Source organism: Hylobates moloch, unplaced genomic scaffold (assembly GCF_009828535.3).
Source record: "Hylobates moloch isolate HMO894 unplaced genomic scaffold, HMol_V3 SCAFFOLD_5, whole genome shotgun sequence".
Classification (NCBI taxonomy): Eukaryota; Metazoa; Chordata; class Mammalia; order Primates; family Hylobatidae; genus Hylobates; species Hylobates moloch.
This window is the reverse complement of record NW_026652280.1, coordinates 101,685,509-101,710,459: the sequence shown is the minus strand read 5'-3', so window position 1 is coordinate 101,710,459 and position 24,951 is coordinate 101,685,509. Positions and strand designations below refer to the sequence as shown.

At 47.8% G+C, this 24,951-nt stretch overlaps 1 protein-coding gene across 4 annotated transcripts; it reads right to left on the bottom strand.

Annotated features, from left to right (window-relative positions):
- Window positions 1-914: 914 nt before the first annotated feature.
- On the bottom strand, window positions 915-24,935 carry S100A2 (S100 calcium binding protein A2). Of its 4 annotated transcripts, none has more exons than XM_032151925.2 (3): window positions 5,302-5,691; window positions 3,537-3,656; window positions 915-1,398 (listed from the first exon to the last, which is right to left on the bottom strand). In XM_032151925.2, exons 2-3 carry the CDS (start codon window positions 3,576-3,578, stop codon window positions 1,246-1,248), a joined length of 195 nt encoding a protein of 64 aa, XP_032007816.1. In that variant the 5' UTR covers window positions 3,579-3,656; window positions 5,302-5,691; the 3' UTR covers window positions 915-1,245. The 4 variants fall into 4 exon arrangements, with proteins under 4 accessions (XP_032007816.1, XP_058295859.1, XP_058295857.1 ...); XM_058439876.1 differs by lacking the exon at window positions 5,302-5,691 and adding an exon at window positions 24,886-24,935 and having other exon boundaries at window positions 1,246-1,398; window positions 3,537-3,684; XM_058439874.1 differs by lacking the exon at window positions 5,302-5,691 and adding an exon at window positions 24,204-24,278 and having other exon boundaries at window positions 1,246-1,398; window positions 3,537-3,690.
- Between the last annotated feature and the right edge of the window lie 16 nt (window positions 24,936-24,951).

Here is a 24,951-nt window from a genome sequence, read left to right as displayed (position 1 = left end):
GTTGTATAGAATACAATACACTTGTTTTCTGAAAACAGGTGTACTGCCTGTCTTGGTCCATTTTGTATTGCTACAACAGAATACCACAGACTGGTATTCAAAACAAAACAGATATTTATTGGCTCACAATTCTGGAGGCCAGGAAGTCTAAGCTGGAGGGAGTAACACCTGGAGAAGGCCTTCTTGCTGCATCATCTCCTGGTGGAAGGGCAAAGAGAGGGAGAGAAATAAAAGATGAGGGGGACAAACTCATCCTTCTATAAGGAACCCACTCCTGCGATAACAGCATGAATCCATTCATTACAGCAGAGCCCTCATGGTCTAATCACCTGTTAATTACTGTTGCTTTGGAGATAAAGTTTCCAACACATGAACTTTGGGGAACACATTCAAACCATAGCACTGCCTATAGCCTGTATTTTTTTTTTTTTTTTGAGACAGAGTCTTGCTGTGTTGCCCAGGCTGGAGTCCAATGGCCCAATCTCAGCTCACTGCAACCTCCATCTCCCAGGTTCAAGTGATTCTCCCATGTCAGCCTCCCGAGTAGCTGGGACTACAGGCATGCACCACCAAACCCAGCTAAATTTTTTGTATTTTTTGGTAGAGACAGGGTTTCACCATGTTGACCAGGCTGGTCTCGAACTCCTGGCCTCAAGGGATCCGCCTGCCTTGGCCTCCCAAAGTGCTGGGATTACAGGCGTGAGCCACCGTGCTCGGTCTGACAAGGAATCCTTTAAATAAAGCTTTGCGGGGTGGATTAGACTAATTCATATCTCTTGAGCAGATCCTGGTACAACTCATTACTTGCAGTATTGAATGTTAAGGTCTGTCCTTTATTCTGAAATTATACCTTTCCTCCTTCATTGGAACTGAAATTTTCTCTTTTTATGAAATGATAGTGATGGTAGATGGTATTTGCCTTTCTTAATATCTTTATTTGACAAAATAAAAGTCAGCAACCTATCTCGATTTCCAATTTTTTGCTGGTGTTTGAAATTCTAAAATTGAGACCTAAAGCACAGCTCTGGCCTTGGAGAGATTTCCAGGAGAGTCAGAGCCCAGAAGGGAGCAGGATCCAGGAGGCGCTCATCTCCTAGCACTCCAGCTGAGCCAGCGGGGTTATGGAACATCACTGAGCAATTAAAATATTATCAACAGACAAAAAAAGTTTATTGAATACAAAACTCAAAGGCATCGAGAGTCCTGAGCCCAAGAGATCCATGGCAGGGAGTCAAGAGTTCTGCTTCAGGGTCGGTCTGGGCAGCCCTGGAAGAAGTCATTGCACATGACGGTGATGAGGGCCAGGAAAACAGCATACTCCTGGAAGTCCACCTGCTGGTCACTGTTCTCATCCAGGTTGCCCATCAGCTTCTTCAGCCCCTCCTCATCCACTTTCTCCTGAAAGTGACAGGAAATACACTCATCACCAAGTCAGCCCCAACCCCAGCTCCACCAAACACCCAGACCCTCACACATTCAGGTTGGTTCCCAGCTCTCTCTCCCCACTGGGCAGCTGGGTATATGGTGGGCAGGAGGCCCTGGGAGCTACCAAGAGGGCCCAGTGAGTAAGGAGAGAGACGGATACTCATTGGTGAGCATCTCCAGTGTGCCCTCCTCCTGGACACAGGGAGGACACTGGACGCTCCTCTGAGCATGCATCAGCTCGAATCCCACAGGAGCCCAGTGAGGTAGGTATCATCACCCCATTCTGCTGATGAGGAAACCGAAGGTTGCTGCTGCCCAACACCAGCCAGGTGGATTCAGAAAAGAACACTTTTTATTTTTTAAGACAAGGTCTTGCTCTGTTGCTCAGGCTGGAGTGCAGTGGCACAATCACAACTCACTGCAGCCTCAACCTCCTGGGCTCGAGCAATCCTCCCACCTCAGCCTCCCAAGTAGCTGGGACCACAGGTTCATGCCACCACACCCAGCTAATTATTTTTAGTAGAGACAAGGCCTCGCTATGTTGCCTAGGCTGGCCTTGGCAACGAGAGTGATCTCACTTTGTCACCCAGGCTGTATTATAGCTCACTGTAACCTTGAACTCCTGGGCTCAAGCAATCCTCCCAAGTAGCTGGGACTACAAGCGTATGCCACCATGCCTGGACAATTTTTATTTTTATTTTTGTAGAGATGGAGTCTTGCTATGTTGCCCAGGCTGGTCGAACTCCTGGGCTTAAGAGATCCTCCTTGCCTTAGCCTCCCACACTGTGGGGATTACAGGCATGGGCCACTGCACCCAGCTGAAAAACACTTTTTTAATACTAGCCAAAATAATTAGAAAAGTTTAACCAGCCACAAAAACAAAATTAAAAAAAGGAAAGAAGGACCTGCCTTGTGTTCAAAGCCTGACACCTAACTTTGAGAATCACCAGAGTCAGTATAGGGAGGGTGAGGGACAAATTGAAGGTTGATGCATTTCTCCACAAATTGTCCCAGACTATGTATCTTAGCTGGGCTTTTCTATCCCTACATACTTTCTTAGTTTGGCATATAAAAATGGAAAGAGGTCAAGCACAGTGCCTCACATCTGTAATTCCAATACTTTGGGAGGCCGAGGTGGGACGATTGCTTGAACCCAGGAGTTCAAGCCCGGCCTGGACAACATAGCAAGACTCCATCTCTACAAAAATAAAAATTGGCCAGGCATGGTGGCATACTCCTGTAGTTCCAACTACTTGGGAGGATTGCTTGAGCCCAGGAGTTTGAGATTACAGTGAGCTATGATCCAGCCTGGGTGACAGAGTGAGATCTTGTCCCCCCACCACAAAAAAAAAAAAAAAAAAAAAAGGAGTCCAAGCACGGGGGCTCACACCTGTAAGTCCAGCACTTTAGGAGGCCGAGGAGGGCAGATCACCTGAGGTCAGGAGTTCAAGACCAGCCTGACCAATATGATGAAACCCCGTCTCTGCTAAAAATACAAAAATCACTTTGGGAAGCCGAGGCAGGTAGATCACGAGGTCAGGAGATCGAGACCAGCCTGGGCAATATGGTGAAACCCTGTCTCTACTAAAAATACAAAAATTAGCTGGGTGTGGTGGCATGCGCCTGTAGTCCCAGCTACTCAGGAGGCTGAGACAGGAGAATCGCTTGACCCCTGGAGGCAGAGGTTGCAGCAAGCCAAGATCGTGCCATTGCACTCCAGCCTGGGCAGCAAGAGGGAAACTCCATCTCAAAAAAAAAAAAAAAGAAAAGAAAAGAGAGAGAGAGAACGTGCCAGTGCTGTGTGATCTTGGGACAATCACTTTTCCCTTCTGGGCTCTGGTTTCTCAAGTCTCCAATGACAGGATTAAACAGATGGACTCTGAAGGCCCTCACAGCACATGGTTCTCTGGAATGCTGCAGGAAACAGCCATTAATAAAGCACTCCCACTCGGGCCTCATTTCCACTCCAGTGGAGCCATGAAGCAGCAGTGGGGAGAGGGCTGGGCCCCACCCTGGCACCTGCATCGATAGGCACCCAGAACTGGGGGAGAGATTTAACCGGCACCCCCACACTCACACCAGGACCTCCCCCACAGGCCTGTGCCACTCACCCCCACAAAGCTGGGCAGCTCCTTGTGCAGAAGTTCCTTCATCTCCCCCTTACTCAGCTTGAACTTGTCGCCCTCTTGGCAGGAGTACTTGTGGAAGGTAGTGACCAGCACAGCCAGCGCCTGCTCCAGGGAACTGCACATCGTGGATCTGTGGCTGCAGAGGTGCCAGGTGATGGGTACACTGCTGAAGCTCTTGGGGCCTTAGCTCAGCCTGTAGGATCCACTTCTGCCCTATGCCCCCAAGCCACCTCACAAAACCCCTCTCTGAATGGGAAGGCAGGGGCTGCATCTCCCCCTCAGAGTGTGGTTCCCTGAGGCCGGGGGCCATACCTCCTCCTCATCCTGAGGGCAGACGCTAAAGCTTCCCTTGTGTCTGGGAGTCACCAAGCCTCCTCTGATGGCACTTGGGACACCTCCCTGAGGGCAGGGCTCCCCACTTGAGTGTCTGCCAGAAGGGAAATGACAGGGTGACCAGAGTCCCATTTTGACGGCATCTGCCCAGGCGCTGGGGAGCAAGGCCACATGCACGGGCTGGCAAATGGGGGCTCTTGTGCAGTCTGGCAGGAGCCATGGCTACAGCCTAGGAGCAGGAAGCTCCCTGAAGGAGCCGTTTCCCTCCTCAGACTCGGGACTCCTGAAGGCAGAGGCGTCTCTCTCTGCCATCTAACTGGAAGCTCCCTTGGGCAGGGGTGTTTCCTCTCTCAGACTAGGAGCTCCCAGAGGGTGGGGAATGTGTCTCCCCTCACCCTGAAGGCCCCTGAGCCTCTAGGCAGACAGGGGCATGGGTAGGGTAGGGGCAACTTAACATCCTCTCCACCAGGAAGGATCCTGTTGGAATTAGAATTAAAGATATGAAATGTTCATTGCCTTGGGATCAGGATGGGACAGACCTCAGCAGCAAGGCCTCTGAGAATACTCAGACCAGCCTGGAAAGGTTAGGCAGGTTTCAGGGTGAGGCCAGAGGAGCTATGCCAGAGGCAGGGCATGCCCTGGGCCCATCCTGCCAGCCCTGCCTTCACCGAGGCAGGGGGCAGAGCTTTGCTGCTTGGGGCCATGACGCAGGCAGAGTCTTGAGACCCCTGCCTCTTGCACCTTAGTCCTGCTAGAATCCAGGACTTTGCAAAAAAAAAAAAAAACTCAAGATTCTTATTGCAGCACCGCCCACATGCACACCTCCTGCTCCTAGGCCTAGACCCCCAAAGAAGGGCCCCTAGACTAAGATATCCAGGGGAGGACCTCAGAGCAACCCCTGCACTGAGACCTCACAGAGGAACCTGGAGAAAAACCCTTCAGTCGGCCAGGCACAGTGGCTTACTCCTGTAATCCCAGCACTTTGGGAGGCCGAGACAGGTGGATCACGAGATCAGGAAATCAAGACCATCCTGGCTAACATGGCAAAACTCCATCTCTACTAAAAATACAAAAAAATTAGCCGGGCACGGTGGCGGGCGCCTGTAGTCCCAGCTACTCAGGAGGCTGAGGCAGGAGAATGGCGTGAACCTGGGAGGCGGAGTTTGCAGTGAGCTGAGATCGTGCCACTGTACTCCAGCCTGGGCAACACAGCGAGACTCCGTCTCAAAAAAAAAAAAAAAAAAACCCTTCAGTCAACACTTCAGCACTTCACAGAGAGTTCTTCCAAGGAGGAAGGCCCAGAGAGGCCCAGGTTGATCCCACCAGGGAAGCCGGAATGAGAGAACTGTGAGACAAAGACAGAGACCCACGGGGATCCTCCCCACCCTGCCCTCAGCAGGACAGAGGTACTCACCAGACCAGGTGGCAGAGACAGACCCAGGAAGGAGAGGAAGGCAGCCAGGCTCCCAGGGTGAGGATTTATATGCGGGCCCCACTGGCCCCCAACTTGGCATTTTAAGGAAACCAAACCTGCCTCAACCTGATCCCACCAAACCCTGGCCTCTTGCCATTCCCACTCATTCCCTCCCAGCCCCCTCCCTCCCAGAGAGTGCCAGCTCCACTACCAGCTGGGGGAGGGCTCTAGGCCAGGTCAAGGGCAGCCCCTGAGCCCACTCAGGCCACAGTGGGAAGTGGGAGGTGTTGTGGGGACTGGGTAGCCTGGGCCGGGGTGAGGGGAGGAAACCCCTGCCCTGGGGCCTGGAGACTGGTGCCAGGCCTCATTCTCATGACATGCCTGTGAGTCACAGCCGACTCCTGTGTGAGAGGCTGTGAGCACACGCTGGGACTTCATGGCCCAGTGCTCGTGTACATACATGCGCCTGTGTGTGTGAGAGAGAAGCAACCTGGGGCTACCCTTAGGAAGGTGGGGGCCAGAGGAGGCAGCTGGGGGACATCAGGAGGAGAAGGACAGGACTGACTTCAGGGCATGGATGAAGTGGAGTGACTTTTAATGGCCAGCACCAGAACACCTCTTAATGAGGTAATGAAGTAACTAAGTGTGCTTAGAAATACCTCAGAAGGTCCCTCTGTGTAGGAAGGGGTCTGGAAGGATGGGGAAGCAGTGAGAAATGGGGGTGCTCTGCACACAGCCGCAGCTGGGCTGGGCAACAGTCTGTGGAGAGCGTAATGAAGTCCGGAGTTGTTAAAGGGTGAACAGGAAAACTTTGGCCTCCTCTTCTCCAGCTTGAGGGCTGGGTGGGTGGGTAGGGGTACATCCCTACCCAGGGCTGAAAACACCAGCTGGACAGCTTCCCAAGCCAGAGTCCAGGCCTGAAGCAGAGCCCTCAGCCACAGCCCTCTCTCACTGCCCCCCACACACATGGCCTCCCCAGAGCCGGAGAAAGGCAAACACTGTGGCCATTCAGAGCCCAGCCCAAGGGAGGGCTGCCCCCTCCCAGGGCCCCTTCCTCCTTGGCCCTTTGTCTATCCCAGCCCGTCTGGGCATCAGGGCACCGCCCTTCCTGTGGCCCAGCTCCCCTCCCTGCTCCAGATGTCGAGCAGCTTCTTCCCCTCCCCCAGCCCCTCTACCTCAGCCCTAAGTGACTCACCCAAGGTTCCAGGCCCAGATGCCCAGGCAGTGACTCAGCGGCACACCCTCCTTCCCCAGGGCCAGGGCAGCAGCAGTCCCAGAGCAGTAAGTGGAAGCCCCAGCCCAGCCTGGCAGGGAAAGCACTGGCACGGAGACCCTAAACAGGCCCTGCCAGGAGGAGCTTTGGATAATGACACGGCAGGAGGATCAGACTGAGAACAGGCTGGTCCCTTCCTGGCTGTCACCGTGTGACTTGGGGGCCAGCCTGAGCAGTGTACATGAAGTCAGGCCTTGGGGCCCCCAGTGTCCTCTTCTACACCTTGGCACAGCCACCGAGTGTCCCTTGCTCCCCTCAGTGCTCGAACCCCTCATGCTACTTGTCTTCCCATCAAAGCCTACTTCAAGTAGAACTCGGAATAAAAACTCGTCACACTGAAGGTGAGGGACAAGGGAGCGCAATGCATCGCTTTTCACAGCCATTCTTTCCTTTTAACTAAGGGCCTCCGCAGGGCCCTCCCTGCTCAGAAACTGCAGTGCATCCGCATGGTTGTCCCTTAAAGCCAGGCGGTATGTTCTCACTCATAAGTGGGAGTTGAACAATGAGAACACATGAACACAGGGAAGGGAACACCACATACCAGGGCCTGTGGGCAGTTGCGGGAGGAGGGATGAGGGCAAGGGGAGGGAGAGCATTAGGACAAATACCTAATGCATGTGGGGCTTAAAACCTAGATGATGGGTTGATAGGTGCAGCAAACCACCATGGCACATGTAACAAACCACATTCTGCCCATGTATCCCAGAACTTAAAATAAAAATACAATTAAATTAAATTAAAATTAAAAATTTTTTAAAAGCCTGGCAGTGAGGCGCTGCAGACTCGGCCTGCTGCTGCGTGTCCCTTAAACACACCGGCACGTGCAACTAGTGTGGCCAAGACCCTCGGCTTGCGCTGACCCTTCTGTTCAGAATGTCCCCACACATGCCCACGCCCTCTATCCTGCTGAAATCCAACCCACCCTTCAAAGGCCAGTGAAATGCCACCCACTGCAGGGAGCCTTCCCAGGGCCCAACCGGATTCAGTCTCTACCTGTTCTGTCCTGTACAAAGCACCCCTTTTGCCTTTTTTGTGTGTACTTAGAGCATTCTGATTTTGACTGAATCACTTGTGTACTTGTTTTCTCTCAGCCTCACCCCCACATGGTGAGCTCACCGGTCTTACTCATTTCTGCATGAGGTAAGGGTCTCGCCCACACCAGGTGCCAACCAGTGCTTACGGCTACCACATGGCAACAGGGGTCACTGGAGGAGTGCTTAGGAGCAAGGGAGCCCTTCTCACCCCGTGAAATCACATCACTGACTATGCTAAGAAATAATCACCTCTCCTCTGGATCCCAAGAGTGGAACCGAGACAATGGGTCAGAAAAGAGCTTCAGGGAGCTATAAATCCCTGAGGAGTGATAGCAGGAAACGCGGCTCCCAGGACCCAGTGAGGGAGTTGAGCAAACCCCTCAGCGGGCAGAGACGGAGACAGGGAGGCAGACAAGGAAGACAAAGAGTCAGTCAGATGGAAAAGCAAGGGAGAAAAACAGAGACAGCAGCAGAGCCACAGGTCACTAGGGTCAGCTCCTGAAGGCCTGTCCTTAATCAGGTGTCTGTCTCAGGAACTAAAGCTGCGACTGCGCCCATCAAATGGCCATATACCTGAGACTGGTGATAATCGTATTCATTTGCCACTAACTTGCTGCGTAACCTTGGGCAACTCCCTCCCCCACGGCAGGGCAGGAGAGTTGCACAGAATGGCCCCTAGAGTCCGATCCCAATCCCACCCTCACATTCTCCAGCTGTCTACAAAGGCAGAGTAATCAAGACACAAGCAGGCCCAGCGGACATCCAAGGCAGTGACTCTGCCCCGGCCCAGCCTCAGGAAGCTGGGTCCTCACATTCCGTCCACCCCCTCTCCGGGCTCCAGGTGCCAGAAATTTTCCACCAGCGGCCCCGCGGGATTTTGCCCAGCTGCTTCGTGCCCTCTGGTGGCTAAGGCGTGTCATTGCAGTGCCGGCCTCCTGTCATCCTCCCTCTTTCTTGTCCGCCAGACCCTCCGGCGCCCTGCTTAGGACTCAAACAGGAGACAGTGCTGATTCATTTCCAAGCGGCCTTCCTACACCCACGCCTGCTTCACATAGATGAGGTTTCCTGGTGGATGTCTGAGATGGCAGTCAGATACCTGGAAGCCGTTTTAAAAGCCTAGGGATATATAGGTACTCGGGAGACAGGAGGCGGAAGGACCCTTTGAGCCTAGGAGTTTGAGGCTGCAGTGAGCCATGATCGTACCACTGCACTCCAGCCTGGACGACAGAGCAAGACCCTGTCTCAATCAATCAATCAATCAATCAATGCAAGCCTAGAGATAAGGGCAGGAGAAAACCAGGGGTCAGAAGTGAGGATTGGCCACTGCCAAGTTCTGCCCACCCACCCCCTTTCCCCAGGCCGTTCAGGGGAAAGAAAAATGGCCTCACTGTGGGGGCCACAGGTTTAGTTTAAGTCCTGACATTGCCTCTGGCTCACTGTGTGACTGTCGACCTTGGTTGAGTGGTGCCACGAACCTGAGCTTAAACGTTTTCAGCAGAAGGACCCCCTTTATTATGCCCCACCCCACAAAATAAGTTCTGAGGTATTCTGTCTTAGCAAAATGCATTAAATAATTTATTTCCCCTGTTTTACTAATTGGATCCATAAGTGTCTCCCGACAGCATGACCAGCATGCGAGGACCCACGGTATCACATTGGGTTCAGATCATCCTGGATTTGTCACTCACAATGGGCGTGTGCATATCCTTTGCTGGAGGAGTGCAGACTGAAATTTCAAAGCACCCGCTGTGCGTCAGGTGCTCTCCGTACATTACCCCATTTAATTCACACAACAATCCCAGGAGTTGGAATAAGCTGACCCCACTTCACAGAGGAGAACACTGAGACTCAAAGTCTGCCCAAATTCACACAATTAGTAAGGGGTAGGGAGGCATGACGAACACAGGTGGTCACAACGTTAAACCTTTTCTAGAAGCTCCAATTATCCCCCGATAACCCTGAGAGCCCTAACATTTCATTTCCATTCAGACCAGCCTCAGTCTCTCTGCCCATCCTCTCTCCACCCCCACACTCAGCCTATCTGTCTCATTTCTCAACCTCAGCAGGCGCCAGAAGCCCATCTTCTCCCCATCTCTGGTTCTGGCATCTTTTCCTCTTGCCTTCAAATGCCCTGTGGACTGGATTCTTCTTAATTTTTGTTTACTTACTTACTTATTTGAGACATAGTCTCACTGTCGCCAAGGCTGGAGTATAGTGGCACCAGCACAGCTCACTGCAGCCTCATGTTATCCTCCCACATTAACCTCCTCAGTAGCTGGGGCTATAGGCGTGCATCGCTGTGCCCAGCTATTTTTTGCATCTTTTGTGGTGATGGAGTTTTGCCATCTTGCCAAGACTGGTCTTGAACTCGTGAGCTCAAGCAATCCTCCTTCCTCAGCCTCCCAAATTGCTGGGATACCAACGTGAGCCACGATGCCCAGCATAGCCCAGATTAAATATAAATATAAAAGAGACTGGGCATGGTGGGTCACATCTGTAATCCCAGCACTTTGGGAGGCTGAGGCAGTCAGATCACCTGAGGCCAAGAGTTCGAGACCAGCCTGCCCTACATGGCAAAACCCCATCTCTACTAAAAATACAAAAATTAGCTGCGTGTGGTGGCACGCACCTGTAATCCCACCTACTCAGGAGGCTGAAGCACAAGAATCGCTTGAACCCAGGAGGTGGAGGTTGCAGTGAGCTGAGATTAGGTCACTGCACTCTAGCCTGGGCAACAGAGTGAGACCTTATCTCGAAAAAATAATAATACAATCAAATAAGCTTAAAAGTTTCTCATTGTCCCACCTCCTCTTGGCTTCCTCTTTGCCACAAAAAACAACACCATCCACCCAATCACCCAAACCAGAAATGTGGCTGTCCTCCCGTCCTCTAGCCTCCTGCTTCCCCCACTCTGCCCTCCAGATGTTGGTCAGTCAACCTATTGTTTCCACCTTCTAAATACCCCCCAGGTTTGTCCACACTGCCTTAGATCCCTCAGCATCATCTTGCTCCTGGACTACTGCAAACACATCCCAACTCCCCTCCCACCTCCATCCTCGCCCCCCCAACTCTAACCTCTTCTCAGCTCTCCCACCAGAGTAACCTTCCTAAAATTCAAATCTGAGCATGTCAGCCCAGATTCAAACGCTTAGTGAACCCCTATAACTTTCAGAAGATATGGCATGCCTTTGCTGGCACAGCAACTACACTGATGTACATGCCGCGCCCTTCTGTGCTTCCAAGCACCTGCCTATGCCTCACATTCTCTTGAAAAGCCTTTTCTCAGGGGGTCCACCTGTCAATCCTAATCACCCTTTAAACTCAGTTCAAAGGTCATTGCCTCCATGCAGCTTCCCGGAATCTACTTCCCAGCCTTGCACCTGCTAGAGCAGAAGAGTGTGCACACACACATGCACACACACAGCTAGTGTTCCTCCTGCAGCCCCTTGCCCATCGCTCTATCCCTTTTTTTCTTTTTTCCTTTTTTTTTTTTTTGAGACGGAGTCTTGCTCTGTCACCCAGGCTGGAGTGCAGTGGCGTGATCTCGGCTCACTGCAACCTCCGCCTCCCAGGTTCAAGTGATTCTCCTGCCTCAGCCTCCCGAGTAGCTAATTTTGTATTTTTAGTACAGATGGGGTTTCTCCATGTTGGTCAGGCTGGTCTCAAACTCCTGAACCTCAGGTGATCCGCCCACCTCAGCCTCCCAAAGTCCTGGGATTACAGGTGTGAGCCACCACACCCAGCCCCCCTTATTTCTTATGTTTAATTGTGACTATATATGTGTCTCTCCCCCTAGACTGGGCTCCTAAGAAACAGGCACTGAGTATTGTCAATGCTCCATATCCCCAGGGCTGGACACAGAGGCACAAGTGCTGTCCATCGTAACCACCATCCTCTCTCCTCCCTTCAACACCACTTTCCCAGATATGCTCTAAATCCTCCACCTCCACCCTGAGAACCTCCTGAAAACTGACTTGCTACCATTCTACGGAACCAGCTTTCTCCTACGTCACCAGAAACTCTTCTTGCCAATGCCAGTGTTTTGGGGAGGGAGCAATCTAACACTCTACTCTCGAAAGAGTTCTTCAGCAGGGAGGAGCCACCCACTTCTCTCTCCACCACTCTCTCCCTCTCCCAAAGGAAGAGGTGCTCAGCTCTGCCCCTTCTCACTGCAGCTTCCTCTTCCCAGTCAGTCTGCCCCCGGGAAGACGTGCCCTGCATCCTGTGCTCCCCACCTGCACTGATGACCCCACTGCCGCAAGGGTCGGCAGCTGGGCAGTTGCTGTCTAGAATGAGCTACAAGGAAGGTCTGTTCAAGAAGCAGTGGGAGAGGAATAGAAAGATCTTTCCGGCCTCAGCTCCAAATTACATTCGCTGGTTCACAGCTGAGACTTGGAGCCCTGCTTGAGTACTTTTTTCCAGAACTCAAAAGAAAGAAGGATGTGGCCGGGCATTGTGGCTCACGCACGCCTGTAATCCCAGCATTTTGGGAGGCCAAGGCGGGTGGATCACCTGAGGTTGGGAGTTCGAGACCAGCCTGACCAACATGGAGAAACCCCATCTCTATTAAAAATACAAAATTAGGCTGGGCGCGGTGGCTCACGCTTGTAATCCCAGCACTTTGGGAGGCCGAGGCGGGCGGATCACAAGGTCAGGAGATCGAGACCACGGTGAAACCCCGTCTCTACTAAAAATACAAAAAATTAGCCGGGCGTGGTGGCGGGCCCCTGTAGTCCCAGCTACTCGGAGAGGCTGAGGCAGGAGAATGGCGTGAACCCGGGAGGCGGAGCTTGCAGTGAGCCAAGATCGCGCCACTGCACTCCAGTCTGGGCGACAGAGCGAGACTCTGTCTCAAAAAAAAAAAAAAAAAAAAAAATACAAAATTAGCCAGGTGTGGTGGCACATGCCTGTAATCCCAGCACTAGAAAGCTGAAGCAGGAGAATTGCTTGAGGCCGAGTGTGAGACCAGCCTGGTCAACAGAGTGAGCGATACAAAATAATAATGATAATAATGTCAGTGCATCATAGTTCCTGAGTTCTGACGCCTGACACCTGGCTCGAGAACACGGGCTATTTCCACCCTGGCCTGCCAGCTCCTCGTGGTTTCCCACAGCTAGAGGCCGCTGCCGTCCTGGCAAGGGCATAGGCCTGGCTATAAGGCAGGCTTGAGTCTGAAGCCAAGCTCCATTATTTGCCAGCATAGAGGACCAAGAGGGAACAATGTCACTTGGTAAAACCGAAACTGGTGCTAACAGGGATCAACATAAATTAGGGTGATTCACAGTCTTCCCAGAAACACCCAACTTGAGACATGCATTCTGTGTTCTGATAAATCCAAGTTACTTTCTAAATCTTAGAAAGGGACTAAGGGCAGCTTCAGAAAAAGAAAAGTGACTCAGGAGAGTGGGTGGTGATTTTTAATATTATAGTGTGTTGCTCATGAGGAAGTGGTTTAAAGAAAGACATTTTTGGAGATCAATGTGTAATACTAGGAAATGGTTATTGCAAAGAAATTAAGACTTTGGATTCTGGATTTGAATCTTGACTCCACCATATTCTAATTCTGTCAATCAAGATCTTTTAGCTAAAAGAGACAGAAGTTTAATTCAAGCTCACCAAAGTAAAAAGGTGGTGAATTGTGTTACATCGCATTAAGGTCTCTGTGATAATTCACAGGATCAATAAACCACAGCCATGGGGACCAGAATGAGGAACTCAACACCATCCATCCATCCATTCTTCTCTCATGCTGTTTGTGTCTTTTGCATGTGGGCATCACCCTTAGTGTAGCATAGCAGGGCCTCTCCAAATAATGAGGAATGCGGCCACAGACTGCTCCAGCTTTGTAAACCCATTATATATATATTAATCCAGAGAAGAGTGCTGATTGGCCCTGCTTGGCTCATATACTTAGCCATGGGCCAATTCCTGTTGCCAGGGAGACGGAGTGCTATGATTAGCCAGTGTGGTCAAGGGTCTCTTACTAAAAAAAGGAAACAAGTTACCACAGTTACTACACTCACCATGTAACCTTACAAACGTTACTTAACCTTTTCCTGAGCATCAGTTTCCTCTTCTGTAACATGGGAATACTATTGCCCACTTCACCTATCAAATGAGATCATACATTGGTATGTATGCAAAGTATAGGGAGGACTCAGTGGGTGTTATTACATGTAGCAATAGAAGAAGAAACTGTGGGCCGGGCATGGTGGCTCATGCCTGTAATCCCAGCACTTTGGGAGGCCGAGGCGGGCGGATCACAAAGTTAGGAGTTTGAGACTAGTCTGGCCAACATGGTGAAATCCCAACTCTACTAAAAATACAAAAATTAGCCGGTGTGGTGGCACAAACCTCTAATCCCAGCTACTCAGGAGGCTGAGGCAGAAGAATCACTTGAACCCGGGAGACAGAGGTTGCAGTGAGCAGAGATCATGCCACTGCACTCCAGCCTGGGTGACAGAGCAAGACTCTGTCTCGAAAAAAAAAAAAAGAAGAAGAAGAAACTGACATATACTTAGAGCCAGTGTCATGGCCAAGATGGGGCCGTCTGATGTATCAGCAACATAGAACCATGACCAAACCCCACATCCACTAAAATACAGGGATCATGATCTACTCCTGGTTTTCCTGTCAATATTTATTTATCCTTTGAGCCCACTTTTTATCATCTGCAAGTATCAGGTGTTAGCTTAAGAAAAATAGTAAAGAAAACCTTAAAATTGAGAATAATCTGTTAATTTGCTACATTATTTCTCCTAGTTTGGAAATGCCCATATTTTTCTCATTATAACTGGTAAAACATCTAAGTCTAGCTTCAAAAGTAATGGACTTTGATGACAGCTTGCTTGATCCAGTTCAATGCTTCCCCTCATTTCAAAATAAGAAACTGGCTCCCTACAGGGGGATAGACACACACATCATCAACCAAGCTTACTCAAGCAATCCTTTAAGCTCATCCACCTCCAGGCTCTCCATTCACCAACCAGCCTCTGGTTTACATTTGGATTCTCAAAGGGACTTTACCTCTGGGAAGAAATTGAGCTAATTCCTGGAATGTTTGTGTTTATGTTGCGGTCATAAAGATGCACAATAATTAGTCTCTCAGAACAAAAGCATCCCTCAGTGAAGTGATAAAGAATGACCTTCTGAACCTGCCCAGCTTCTGGCTAGATAAACATCTGTTCCTAAGAAGGAAAGAAGAGGTCAGCACACCTGTAATCTTAGCACTTTGGGAGGTCGAAGCAGGATGATTGCTTGAAGCCAGGAATTCCAGACCAGCCTGGACAACATAGCAAGAGCCCATCTCTACATATAAAAATGAAAATGAAAATTTTGTAAACTATATCTATATATAAAAATTAGCTGGGCATTGTGGCTCATGTCCATAGTCCCAGCTACTCAGGAGGCTGAATCAGGAGGATCACTTAAGCCCAAGAAATCAAGGCTGCAGTGAGCCATAATTGCACCACTGCTCCCCAGCCTAGGCAACAGAAAAAGACCCTATCAAAAAAAGAAAGAAAAGAAGAGAGGAAAGAGGGAGGGAGGGAGGGAGAAAGAGAGAGAAAGAAGGAAAGAAGGAAAGAGGGAAAGAAGGAAAGGAAGGAAGGAAGGAAGGAAGGAAGGAAGGAAGGAAGGAAGGAAGGAAGGAAGGAAGGAAGGAAGGAAGGAAGGAAGGAAGGAAGGAAGGAAGGAAAGAAGGAAGGAAAGAAAGAAGAAAGAAAGAAAGAAAGAAAGAAAGCAAGCAAGAAAGAAAGCAAGCAAGCAAGCAAGCAAGAAAGAAAGAAAGAAAGAAAGAAAGAAAGAAAGAAAGAAAGAAAGAAAAGAAAGAAAGGCGGGCAGATGCGGTGGCTCATGCCTGTAATCCAAACACTTTGGGAGGCTAATGCAGGCAGATTGCTTGAGCCCAAGAGTTCAGTACCATCCTGGGCAACAAAGTGAAACCCTATCTCCATAAAAAACACAAAGATTACCCAGTCATGGTAGTATGCACCTGTGGTTCTAGCTACTCAGGAGGCTGAGGTGGAGGATCACTTGAGCCCAGGGAGCAGAGGTTGCAGCGAGCCAAGATCACACCACCGCACTCCAGCCTGGGTGACAGAGAGAGATCCTACCTCAAAAAATAAAAATAAAAAAGAAAAGAAGAAAGGAAAAAGAGAAGGCAGACAGGCAGGTAGGCAGGAAGAAACTAAAATTTGCTAAGTGCTTATACTGTGTAGGCATTACACTAAGTACTGTACATTCATTAGCTAATTTACTCCTCTCAACCATTCTATAATGTGGGCAATGTCTGTGATTAATAGACCAGGAAACAGAAGCTCAAGGGATTAAGTGTAGAGCTGGGATTTGAACTCAGATTGGCATGGCTGCAGAGTACCACCCCGCAATCACCATGGCTCTGCCACTCCTTCACCCAGAGTTTCTTCTCCAGCCCCTTCCCCAGGTCCTCTTCTTCCCTCTACCCCAGCTGGTGGAGCTAACGTTGGTCCTCTAAGCTTTTCTCTCTTGCTTGCTTCCCTCTGTCTCCTTTCTCTTTCTTCCTCTTTCTCACAGCATCACCACCCCTCAGTTTACTTATTTTAATAGAGACGATTCTTGCTATGTTGCGCAGGCTGGCCTTGAATTCCTGGGCTCAAGTGATCCTCCCACCCCAACTCCCCCCAGTCCTCCGCCCGCCCACAATAGCTAAGACTATAGGCACTCACCACCACGCCTGGCCACACCCCTCAGTTACACAGCTCCTAAAAAGCGTTTGAATCTCCACTCCACCAGCTCCACCCTTCCAATCCCAGGCTCTACCAGTGAGCTCACTGCTCCCCTGTACCCCAGCTCCATCCCATCATCCAAGCCCCAATGTGTATCATCTCTGCCTTGCTCTGTATAAACCCAGATCCAGCCAAGCAGCCACTGAGCACACACTAAGTGCTGCTGGGTTTTCCTTGGAAGCTCGCCTGGCCGACCATTCTGTCTGTCCCCGGAGCTACTGCCTCACGCCAGCCTGTCCTGGGACAGCAACCTCCTGGCTAGCTTCTCCTTGGACTCCAGTGTCTCCCTTCTTCATCCATTGTGATTACAGCTCTTTGTTCTGTCACTCACTTGCTCAAAAACCTTTTGGGTGTCTCCACAGACCACCACATCATTTAAACTCTTCAACACGGCTCTCAAGGATAAAACTCTCTAATTCATTCTCTATTCATGTACTTGACAAATGGTTATTAAGAACTGACATTGGACTAGATAGAGCCTGCAGAGAGATTGGTGAAAAAAACAGACATATTTCCTGCCCTGGTGGAGCATATAGTCAACTGAGAGAAGAAAGGGGAAAAATATATAATTACAAGTAGTAGTAAGTGCTATGAATACAAATAGGTGTGATGATGGAGAACCATGGGGGGGCCCCACGCACCCACCTGGGTACAATCAGGAAGGGGGCTTGCTAAGGAGGAGGGCTTTCATCTGAGACTGAAGGATGAGGAGTTACCCACTCAGGGAGCAGAGCCCATGAGCATTCCAGGCAGTGGCCCCGGGATGGTAAAGAGTTTGGTACATAAAGAAAGTAAAAGAAGGCCAGTGTGACTGGAGCATGGATGGAAAGAGATAGAGAATGGCACAGGGTGGAATTGGAGAGGTGAGCAGGGGTCAAATCATGCAGAGCCTTGTAGGCTGATGTAAGGAATTTAGGTATTTTCCCTAACTCCAACAAAAGGCCAGTGGAATGTCATTCCATTCAAATGATGGAATGACATTATCTGATTTAGGACTTAAAGATGACTCTAGGGAACTCCCAACAAAGGATGGAAGATTAGATTCTTTCTTCAACCTTGGGACATCACTAAGAATAATCAAACAGAACAAATAGAGAAAGGGTAAAAAGCCATGTTTAATGAAACTGATACAACCCCAAGCTACAAATCACAAAAGGCATCTGCCAAATGTATCTCTGCAGGGAGCTAAGCAAGGACGTTCAATGAGAGCAGAACATGACCCCCAAGCCCTTGGTAGAGCGCCCTGTGAAAGGAACCTACCTATTTGAGGTTGAGAAGAGGCTAAGGGAGAAGTCTCCCTGAGGAGACCGACTTTGACACCCCAAGACAACAGGGAAGGGGGAGCTTAAGAAGAAACCATGCTGGCATGACATTCCTATTGCCTTGTCAGGGACACCACCAGAGATGAACTGGGATAAAGCAGGAGAGGAGACAGAGAGTGTGAGACCACATTCCACCAAGCTTTGCTGTGATTCAACCTGGGGAAGCTGATTGGAAAAAAAAAGGAAAGAAAAGTTTTGCTATGAAGCAACCCTGTCTGCCAAAAACCGAAAATGAAGAAAAGATGTGTTCCCCACCCTCTACCACCAAGTATCATGAAAGCCCACTACACTTCCACTCCACTCTACCATACCACCCTTCAGCAGATAACTAGCCCCACTCCAAGTAAATAATAATCAGAAAGGAATTAACTTGGGAACTTTGCTTTTAAATGCTCTTTAAAAATGAGAGAAATGGGGCAGGTGCAGTGGCTCACGCCTGTAATCCCAGCACTTTGGGAGGCCAAGGCAGGAGGATAGCTGGAGCCCAAGAGGTCGAGGATGCAGGAAGCCATGACTGTACCACCGCACTCCAGCCTGGGCCACAGAGCAAGACCCTGTCTTAAAAAAAAATAAGAGAGAGATAAATGGAGGAAAGAAACATAAGCAGCAAAAAATGAAGTATAATTATCAATATACCCAAATAAACTCAGGAAGAATTCTGACAAATACTTCTAAAGGAAAAAAAATAACTCATATAACATGACCTCTTCTTTAAAAAATAATTTTTAAACTCCTAGCCTTGAACAATCCTCCCTTCTCAGCCACCAAAAGTGCTGTGATTACAGGCATGAGCCACCGCGCCCAGCCTTAAAAATAATTTTTAAAATGAGATACAAAGTTTCAGAGAAAAGATTATATGGCAAAAGAAGGTGAAGAAGAGAAAATTAGCAGATTTTAGAAAAGAAATAAAAGGGAAAAAGTAAAACATTTCAAAGTTGAAGGCCATATCTTTTTTTCTTTTTTCTATTTTCTGGCTTCTATAACTAAGAAGGTCATTTTTTTATTTTTTTGAGACAGAGTCTCGCTCTGTCACCCAGGCTGGAGTGCAGGGGCATGATCTCGGCTCACGGCAACCTCCACCTGCCTAGTTCAAACAATTTTCCTGCCTCAGCCTCCCGCGTAGCTGGGACTACAGGCATGCACCACCATGCCCACCTAATTTTTGTATTTTTAGTAGAGTCGGGGTTTCACCATGTTGGCCAGGCTGGTCTCGAACTCCTGACATCAGGTGATCTACCCGTGTCAGCCTCCCAAAGTGCTAGGATTACAGGCGTGAGCCACCGCACCTGTCCAAGAAGGCCATATTTTAAAATAGAATAAATGCAATGGAAAAAAATCAAGACTATAATGGATAAGTTTCTGAAAATCATAAAAATGAAATGGAAGAACACAACAATGAAAATAGCATTATAGAAAGAATGAGAAATGTGGAAAACAGAAAAATCCAAATGATTTATAATTGATATTTTTGAAGAAGAGAACAAAGCATAAGATAATGAATAAAAGACTCTAAAATAAATACTTTCAAACATAAAATAAATAAAATAAAATAAATACTAGGCTGGGCGCGGTGGCTCACGCTTGTAATCCCAGCACTTTGGGAAGCCGAGGTGGGCGGATCACGAGGTCAGGAGATCGAGACCACGGTGAAACCCCGTCTCTACTAAAAAAATACAAAAAACTTAGCCGGGCGTGGTGGCGAGCGCCTGTAGTCCCAGCTACTCGGAGAGGCTGAGGCAGGAGAATGGTGTGAACCCGGGAGGCGGAGCTTGCAGTGAGCCGAGACTGTGCCACTGCACTCCAGCTTGGGCGATAGAGCGAGACTCCATCTCAAATAAATAAATAAATAAATAAATAAATACTTGACTCCAGATCCAATGGAAACACCCTTTTTTTTTTTTTTTTTTCTTTTTAGATGGCCTCACTCTGTTGCCCAGGCTGGAGTGCAGTGGCACAATCACGGTTCACTGCAGCCTCGACCTCCCCGGGCTCAGGTGATCCTCTCACCTCAGCCTCCAAGTAGCTGGGACTACAGGTGTGCACTACCATGCCTGGCTAATTTTTATTTTATTTTATTTTATTTTATTTTATTCTTGAGACCGAGTCTCACTCTGTTGCCCTAGTTGGAGTGCAGTGGCGCCATCTCGGCTCACTGCAACCTCTGCCTGCCGGGTTCAAGCGATTCTCCTGCCTCAGCTTCCCGAGTAGCTGCGATTACAGGCACAAGCCACCACGCCCAGCTAATTTTTTATTTTTAGTAGAGATGGGGTTTCACCATGTTCGCCAGGCTGGTCTCAAACTCCTGACCTCAGGTAATCTGCCCGCCTCAGCCTCCCAAAGTGCTGGGATTACAGGATTGAGCCACCATGCCTGGCTAATATTTTTTTGTAGAGACAGGGTTTCATCATTTTGCCCAGACTGGTCTCGAACTCCAGGCTCAAGTGCGCCACCCACCTTGGTCTCTCAAAGTGCTGGGATTACAGGTGTGAGCCACTGTTCCCAGCCAGGCACATCATGTTCTAAGAAAAGAAAATGACCCAGACTTATCAAAGCCAAGACATATTCTGATAAAGTTATTGTGTTAAGGAAAAATAGCTAGACTTCTATTTCTATCGGTTATTTTTCTTTTCTTTCTTTTTTCTTTGGTTTGTCTTTGGTTTTGTTGTTTTTTTTTTTTTTAATTTTCAACAGGGGCTTCTGCGATAGAATCTATCTGGTTAAAACATGACAGTGATACTTTTTTTATTTCATAGCTACGTTCACATTAAAGTAAAGAAAACCCTTCTAGGCCCAAAGTGAAGGGGAAACTGAAAACCAATTAGGCGTGAGTTAATGCTACAGCTGTTCTTGGGAAGGGAAGGTTTCTAATCTCAGAAAACAAGGGGCTTCAGTTTTCAAAGACCAATCGTGAAGAGATGGGTCTTTATATCTGCAAGTATCTGGGAATCTGAAAGCCACCTTACGTGAAGCAAAGTGCCCCAAGGACTACTTCCTTGGTGAAAGAATGGGCTGAAAGAAAAAACCTCTCATGAGCAAAATGAGATTTCAAGGAAGCTTGTAAGTCTTTGCCTGGGCTCTGGATGGAGAAAGTTTTCTTAGAGAAATTTTAACCTTGGGCCTGTCTTCATGCAGATTTGGGATTTTAGTTTACACGGCTGGCATGGTTCAGAAAACCCCCAAGCCAAGAAATCAACATGAAAAGTAATGCTAAACTGGTTTTGGCCTTGGGGCACTTGGGAAAAGCAAAAGCAAAATTACTTTGAAGACTTATACTCTTAAACCAGATCAACCAGGATTCCCCCAGCTAAAGCTGAGGTTGACATTTTTTAAATTAGATAAAATGAGGCCGGGCGCGGTGGCTCACGCTTGTAATCCCAGCACTTTGGGAGGCTAAGGCGGGCGGATCACGAGGTCAGGAGATCGAGACCACGGTGAAACCCCGTCTCTACTAAAAATACAAAAAATTAGCCGGGCGTGGTGGCGGGCGCCTGTAGTCCCAGCTACTCGGGGGGCTGAGGCAGGAGAATGGCGTGAACCCGGGAGGCGGAGCTTGCAGTGAGCCGAGATTGCGCCGCTGCACTCCAGCCTGGGCGACAGAGCCAGACTCTGTCTCAATAAAAAATAAATAAATAAATAAAATAAATTAGATAAAATCGGCAGCTTTGCAGGAAAAAAAAATTATATATATGTAAATTTTACATATATGTAAATTATTTATATGTAAAACTGACCAACATTGACAAAGAAGGAGAAAATCTGAAGACCTATAATCATTACAGAAATTGATTCGTAGTATAAATCTACCTAACAAAGATAAAATTGATGGTTTTCATAGACAAATTTACCAAATAAGAAAAAAAAATCATACAAACTTAAATTTCCAGAAAATAGAAAAAGGAAATACTGCCCAACTGACTTTTTGTGGCAGGTATAAAATAACCTTTATGGTAGAGACTGCTAATTGTCCTATTACCTATTCTCCCCTTGTCTTTCACGGCAAAAGAATCTTTGCTTTTAAGTTCAAATAAAGGCCACACTTCCCAACCTTCCTTGCAGCTGGGTGTAGCCATATGACTAAGTTCTGGCCAAGAGAAGTAGAAATGGTGTATGCAACTTTTGATTCATGCTCAAAAGTCAGAGACATGCCCTTTCTTCACCCTGCCACTTAGAAAGTAGATGAGCTATTTGGACCATATGAACCAGGGGTGGTTAAGCAGAACCACCAAACCAGCCCTGGACCACCAACCTCCAGATAATACAGGACAGAAAAAAAAAAACTTCTCTCTCATTCACGTCACCACTATTTTTGGTGTCTGTTACATACAGCCAAACTCACGTACCAAGCAGATCATCCTACATACCAACACCAGAAATGTATGGTATGAGAAAGGAAAATTGAGACCCAATCTCAGTTATGATTATAGATGCAAAATCCTAAATAAACTGCTAGCAAATGGAATCAAGTATTACACTTAAGAAAAATTACGACTAAGTTGGGCTTATGCCATGATTGCAGGGATGACTTTAACATTAGAAAATACATTAATGTAAGTCACCACATTAAGAGATTAAAAATTAAAACCATATGATGATGCCAGAATAAATTCAATACCCATTTATAATAATAACGCTTAATAATCTAGGAATAGAAAGGAACATCTTGACCAACAAAAGACATCTAGCAAAAACCTACTGCAATCTTATTCTTTTTTTTTTTTTTTAGTGGGGTTTCACCATGTTGCCCTCACTGGTCTTGAACTCCTGAGCTCAAAGGATCCACCTACCTCGGCCTCCCAAAGTGCTGGAATTACAGGCATGAGCCACCACACCCAGCCTGCAATCTTATTATTAACAGTAAATGAATGAACAGTAAATGCTTTAAAAGTGTTCCTGTTGAAGTCAAACACAAGGAAAGGATTCTTGCTATTATCACTTTATTCAACATTAATTTGAATGTTCTGACCATTACACTAAGGAAAACATTTTTTTAAGGTCTAAGGATTGGAAAAAACAAAGATACGATACAATTACCTCCATAGAAGAAACAAGCAAGGCAAAACACAAGGCCTGCCAGGATAAAAAGCTGATGCAAGTAAGTCGGGGGCTGATCTAAGGCAACAAGCTTCCTCCCACTGCAAATCCACAGAGCTGGAGGTTTAAATCCAGGGAGACTGCCTTTTCCCAGAGCTGCTTTTTATTTTTTTATTTTTTTTCCCGCATGTATGAGTGAATATTTTATTTTATTTATTTTTTTATTTATATATAGAGAGAGAGATTTTTATTATACTTTAAGTTCTAGGGTACATGTGCACAACACAAAGCTTAAAGGCAAATTCCCATCCAGGATGTTGCCCAGTGGAATGACCGCAAACAAAATGGTGACACTAGTTCTCCGGTGCCTTTGGCTGTCCACACTGAGGATTTCCCCCAATACCTCCAGATGCAGTAGCTGAAAACAACCCCTACTCCAGCCCAGGAAACACAGGCTCACAAGCCAAAATCACCAGAACTGAGATGTACAGAAATTGTAACAAAATATCCCCCAAAAAAGACCAACATGAACCATTTGAAGCATAGTTATTGAAATTGGTGGACCAAAAAGTTAAACTAAGGTAATAAATATCCTCAAAAAGATAAAGGAGAGATTAGTGATAGAAATAAAAACAAAAAGTCATAAAAAAGAACTGGCCGGGCGCAGTGGCTCACACCTGTAATCCCAGCACTTTGGGAGGCCAAGGAGGGCAGATCACAAGGTCAAGAGATCAAGACCATCCTGGCCAACATGGTGAAACCCCGTCTCTACTAAAACTACAGAAATTAGCCAGGCATCATGGTGTGCACCTGTAGTCCCAGCTACTCAGGAGGCGGAGGCAGGAGAATTGCTTGAACCCGGGAAGCAGAGGTTGCAATGAACCAAGATCGTGCCACTGCACTCCAGCCTGGGTGACGGAGTGTCAAAAAAATAATAATAAAATAAAGAGCATAATAATTGGGAAAAATAAAAGATGGCTACAACTGGAGAATAAATGGATGAGCTAAATAATCAGACCGAGAAACTCTCCCAGAAGGCAGAAGTAGAGAATAAAGAGAATATTTTTAAAGGAGCTAAGTGCTATGGAGAATAGAAGTAGAGTGTTCATATCAGGATAACAGGTTCCCCAGAGAGGGGATTTAAAAAAGAGAAACAGAGAGGAGGAAATAATGAAGTAAAAACATGGAAACACTTCTGAGAATTAGAGAAAAAGATCTCAGATAGAAAGGCCTCATAGAATGCTAAATAGGGTAACTGAGGAAAAAAACACATTTAGACTCATTATATTGAAGTGGAAGAAGATCAAATTCAATTAAAACTCTAAACATTTCCAAAAGCAATAGATTGCCTACAAAGGAATTGAGAAGTAGGTCCATTGCACACTGGTTTCAAACTGTCTGAGTCAAGTTAAACAGACACACACACACACACACACACACACACACCCAAGTTACCTGAAGCAGGTTTATTACTTACAGATTGAAAGCAGGGGACAACAGAAGCCTCAGATACATGGCAGGCTGGTACCCCAAGGCTCAGAAAAGCTGCCCAGGAACTACCAGTCATACTGGATTAGAAAAAGAAGAAAAAAAGAAAAAAGAAAAGCTGCCCAGGGCACATGGAGTCTCAGTTACATATGCCCCATTTGCATCTCAACTGAGGGACCCCAAAAAGCAGCCTAAGGCTGGGCACGGTGGCTCGTGCCTATAATCCTGGCACTTTAAGAGGCTGAGGCAGGAGGATTGCTTGAGGCTAGCAGTTTGAGACCAGCCTGGGGAATATAATAAGACTCCATCTCTAGAAAATAAAAAACAGGCCAGGCGCAGTGGCTCATGCCTGTAATCCAACACTTTGGGAGGCCAAGGCAGGCAGATCACCTGAGGCCAGGAGTTTGAGACCAGCCTGGCCAACATGGTGATACCCCTATCTCTACTAAAAATACAAAAAAATTAGCTCAATGTGGTGGCAGGCACCTGTAATCCCAGCTACTTGGGAGGCTGAGGCACGAGAATCGCTTGAACACGGGAGACAGAGGTTTTAGTGAGCAGAGACTGGGCCACTGCACTCCGGCCTGGACAGCAGAATGAGACTCTGTCTCAAAAAAAAAAGAAAAGAAAAGAAAAAAGAAAAAAAATCAGCTGGGCATGGTGGCACACACCCGTACCCCCAGCTACTTGGGGGGCTGAGGTGAGCAGATTTCTTGAGCCCAGGAGTTCAAGGCTGC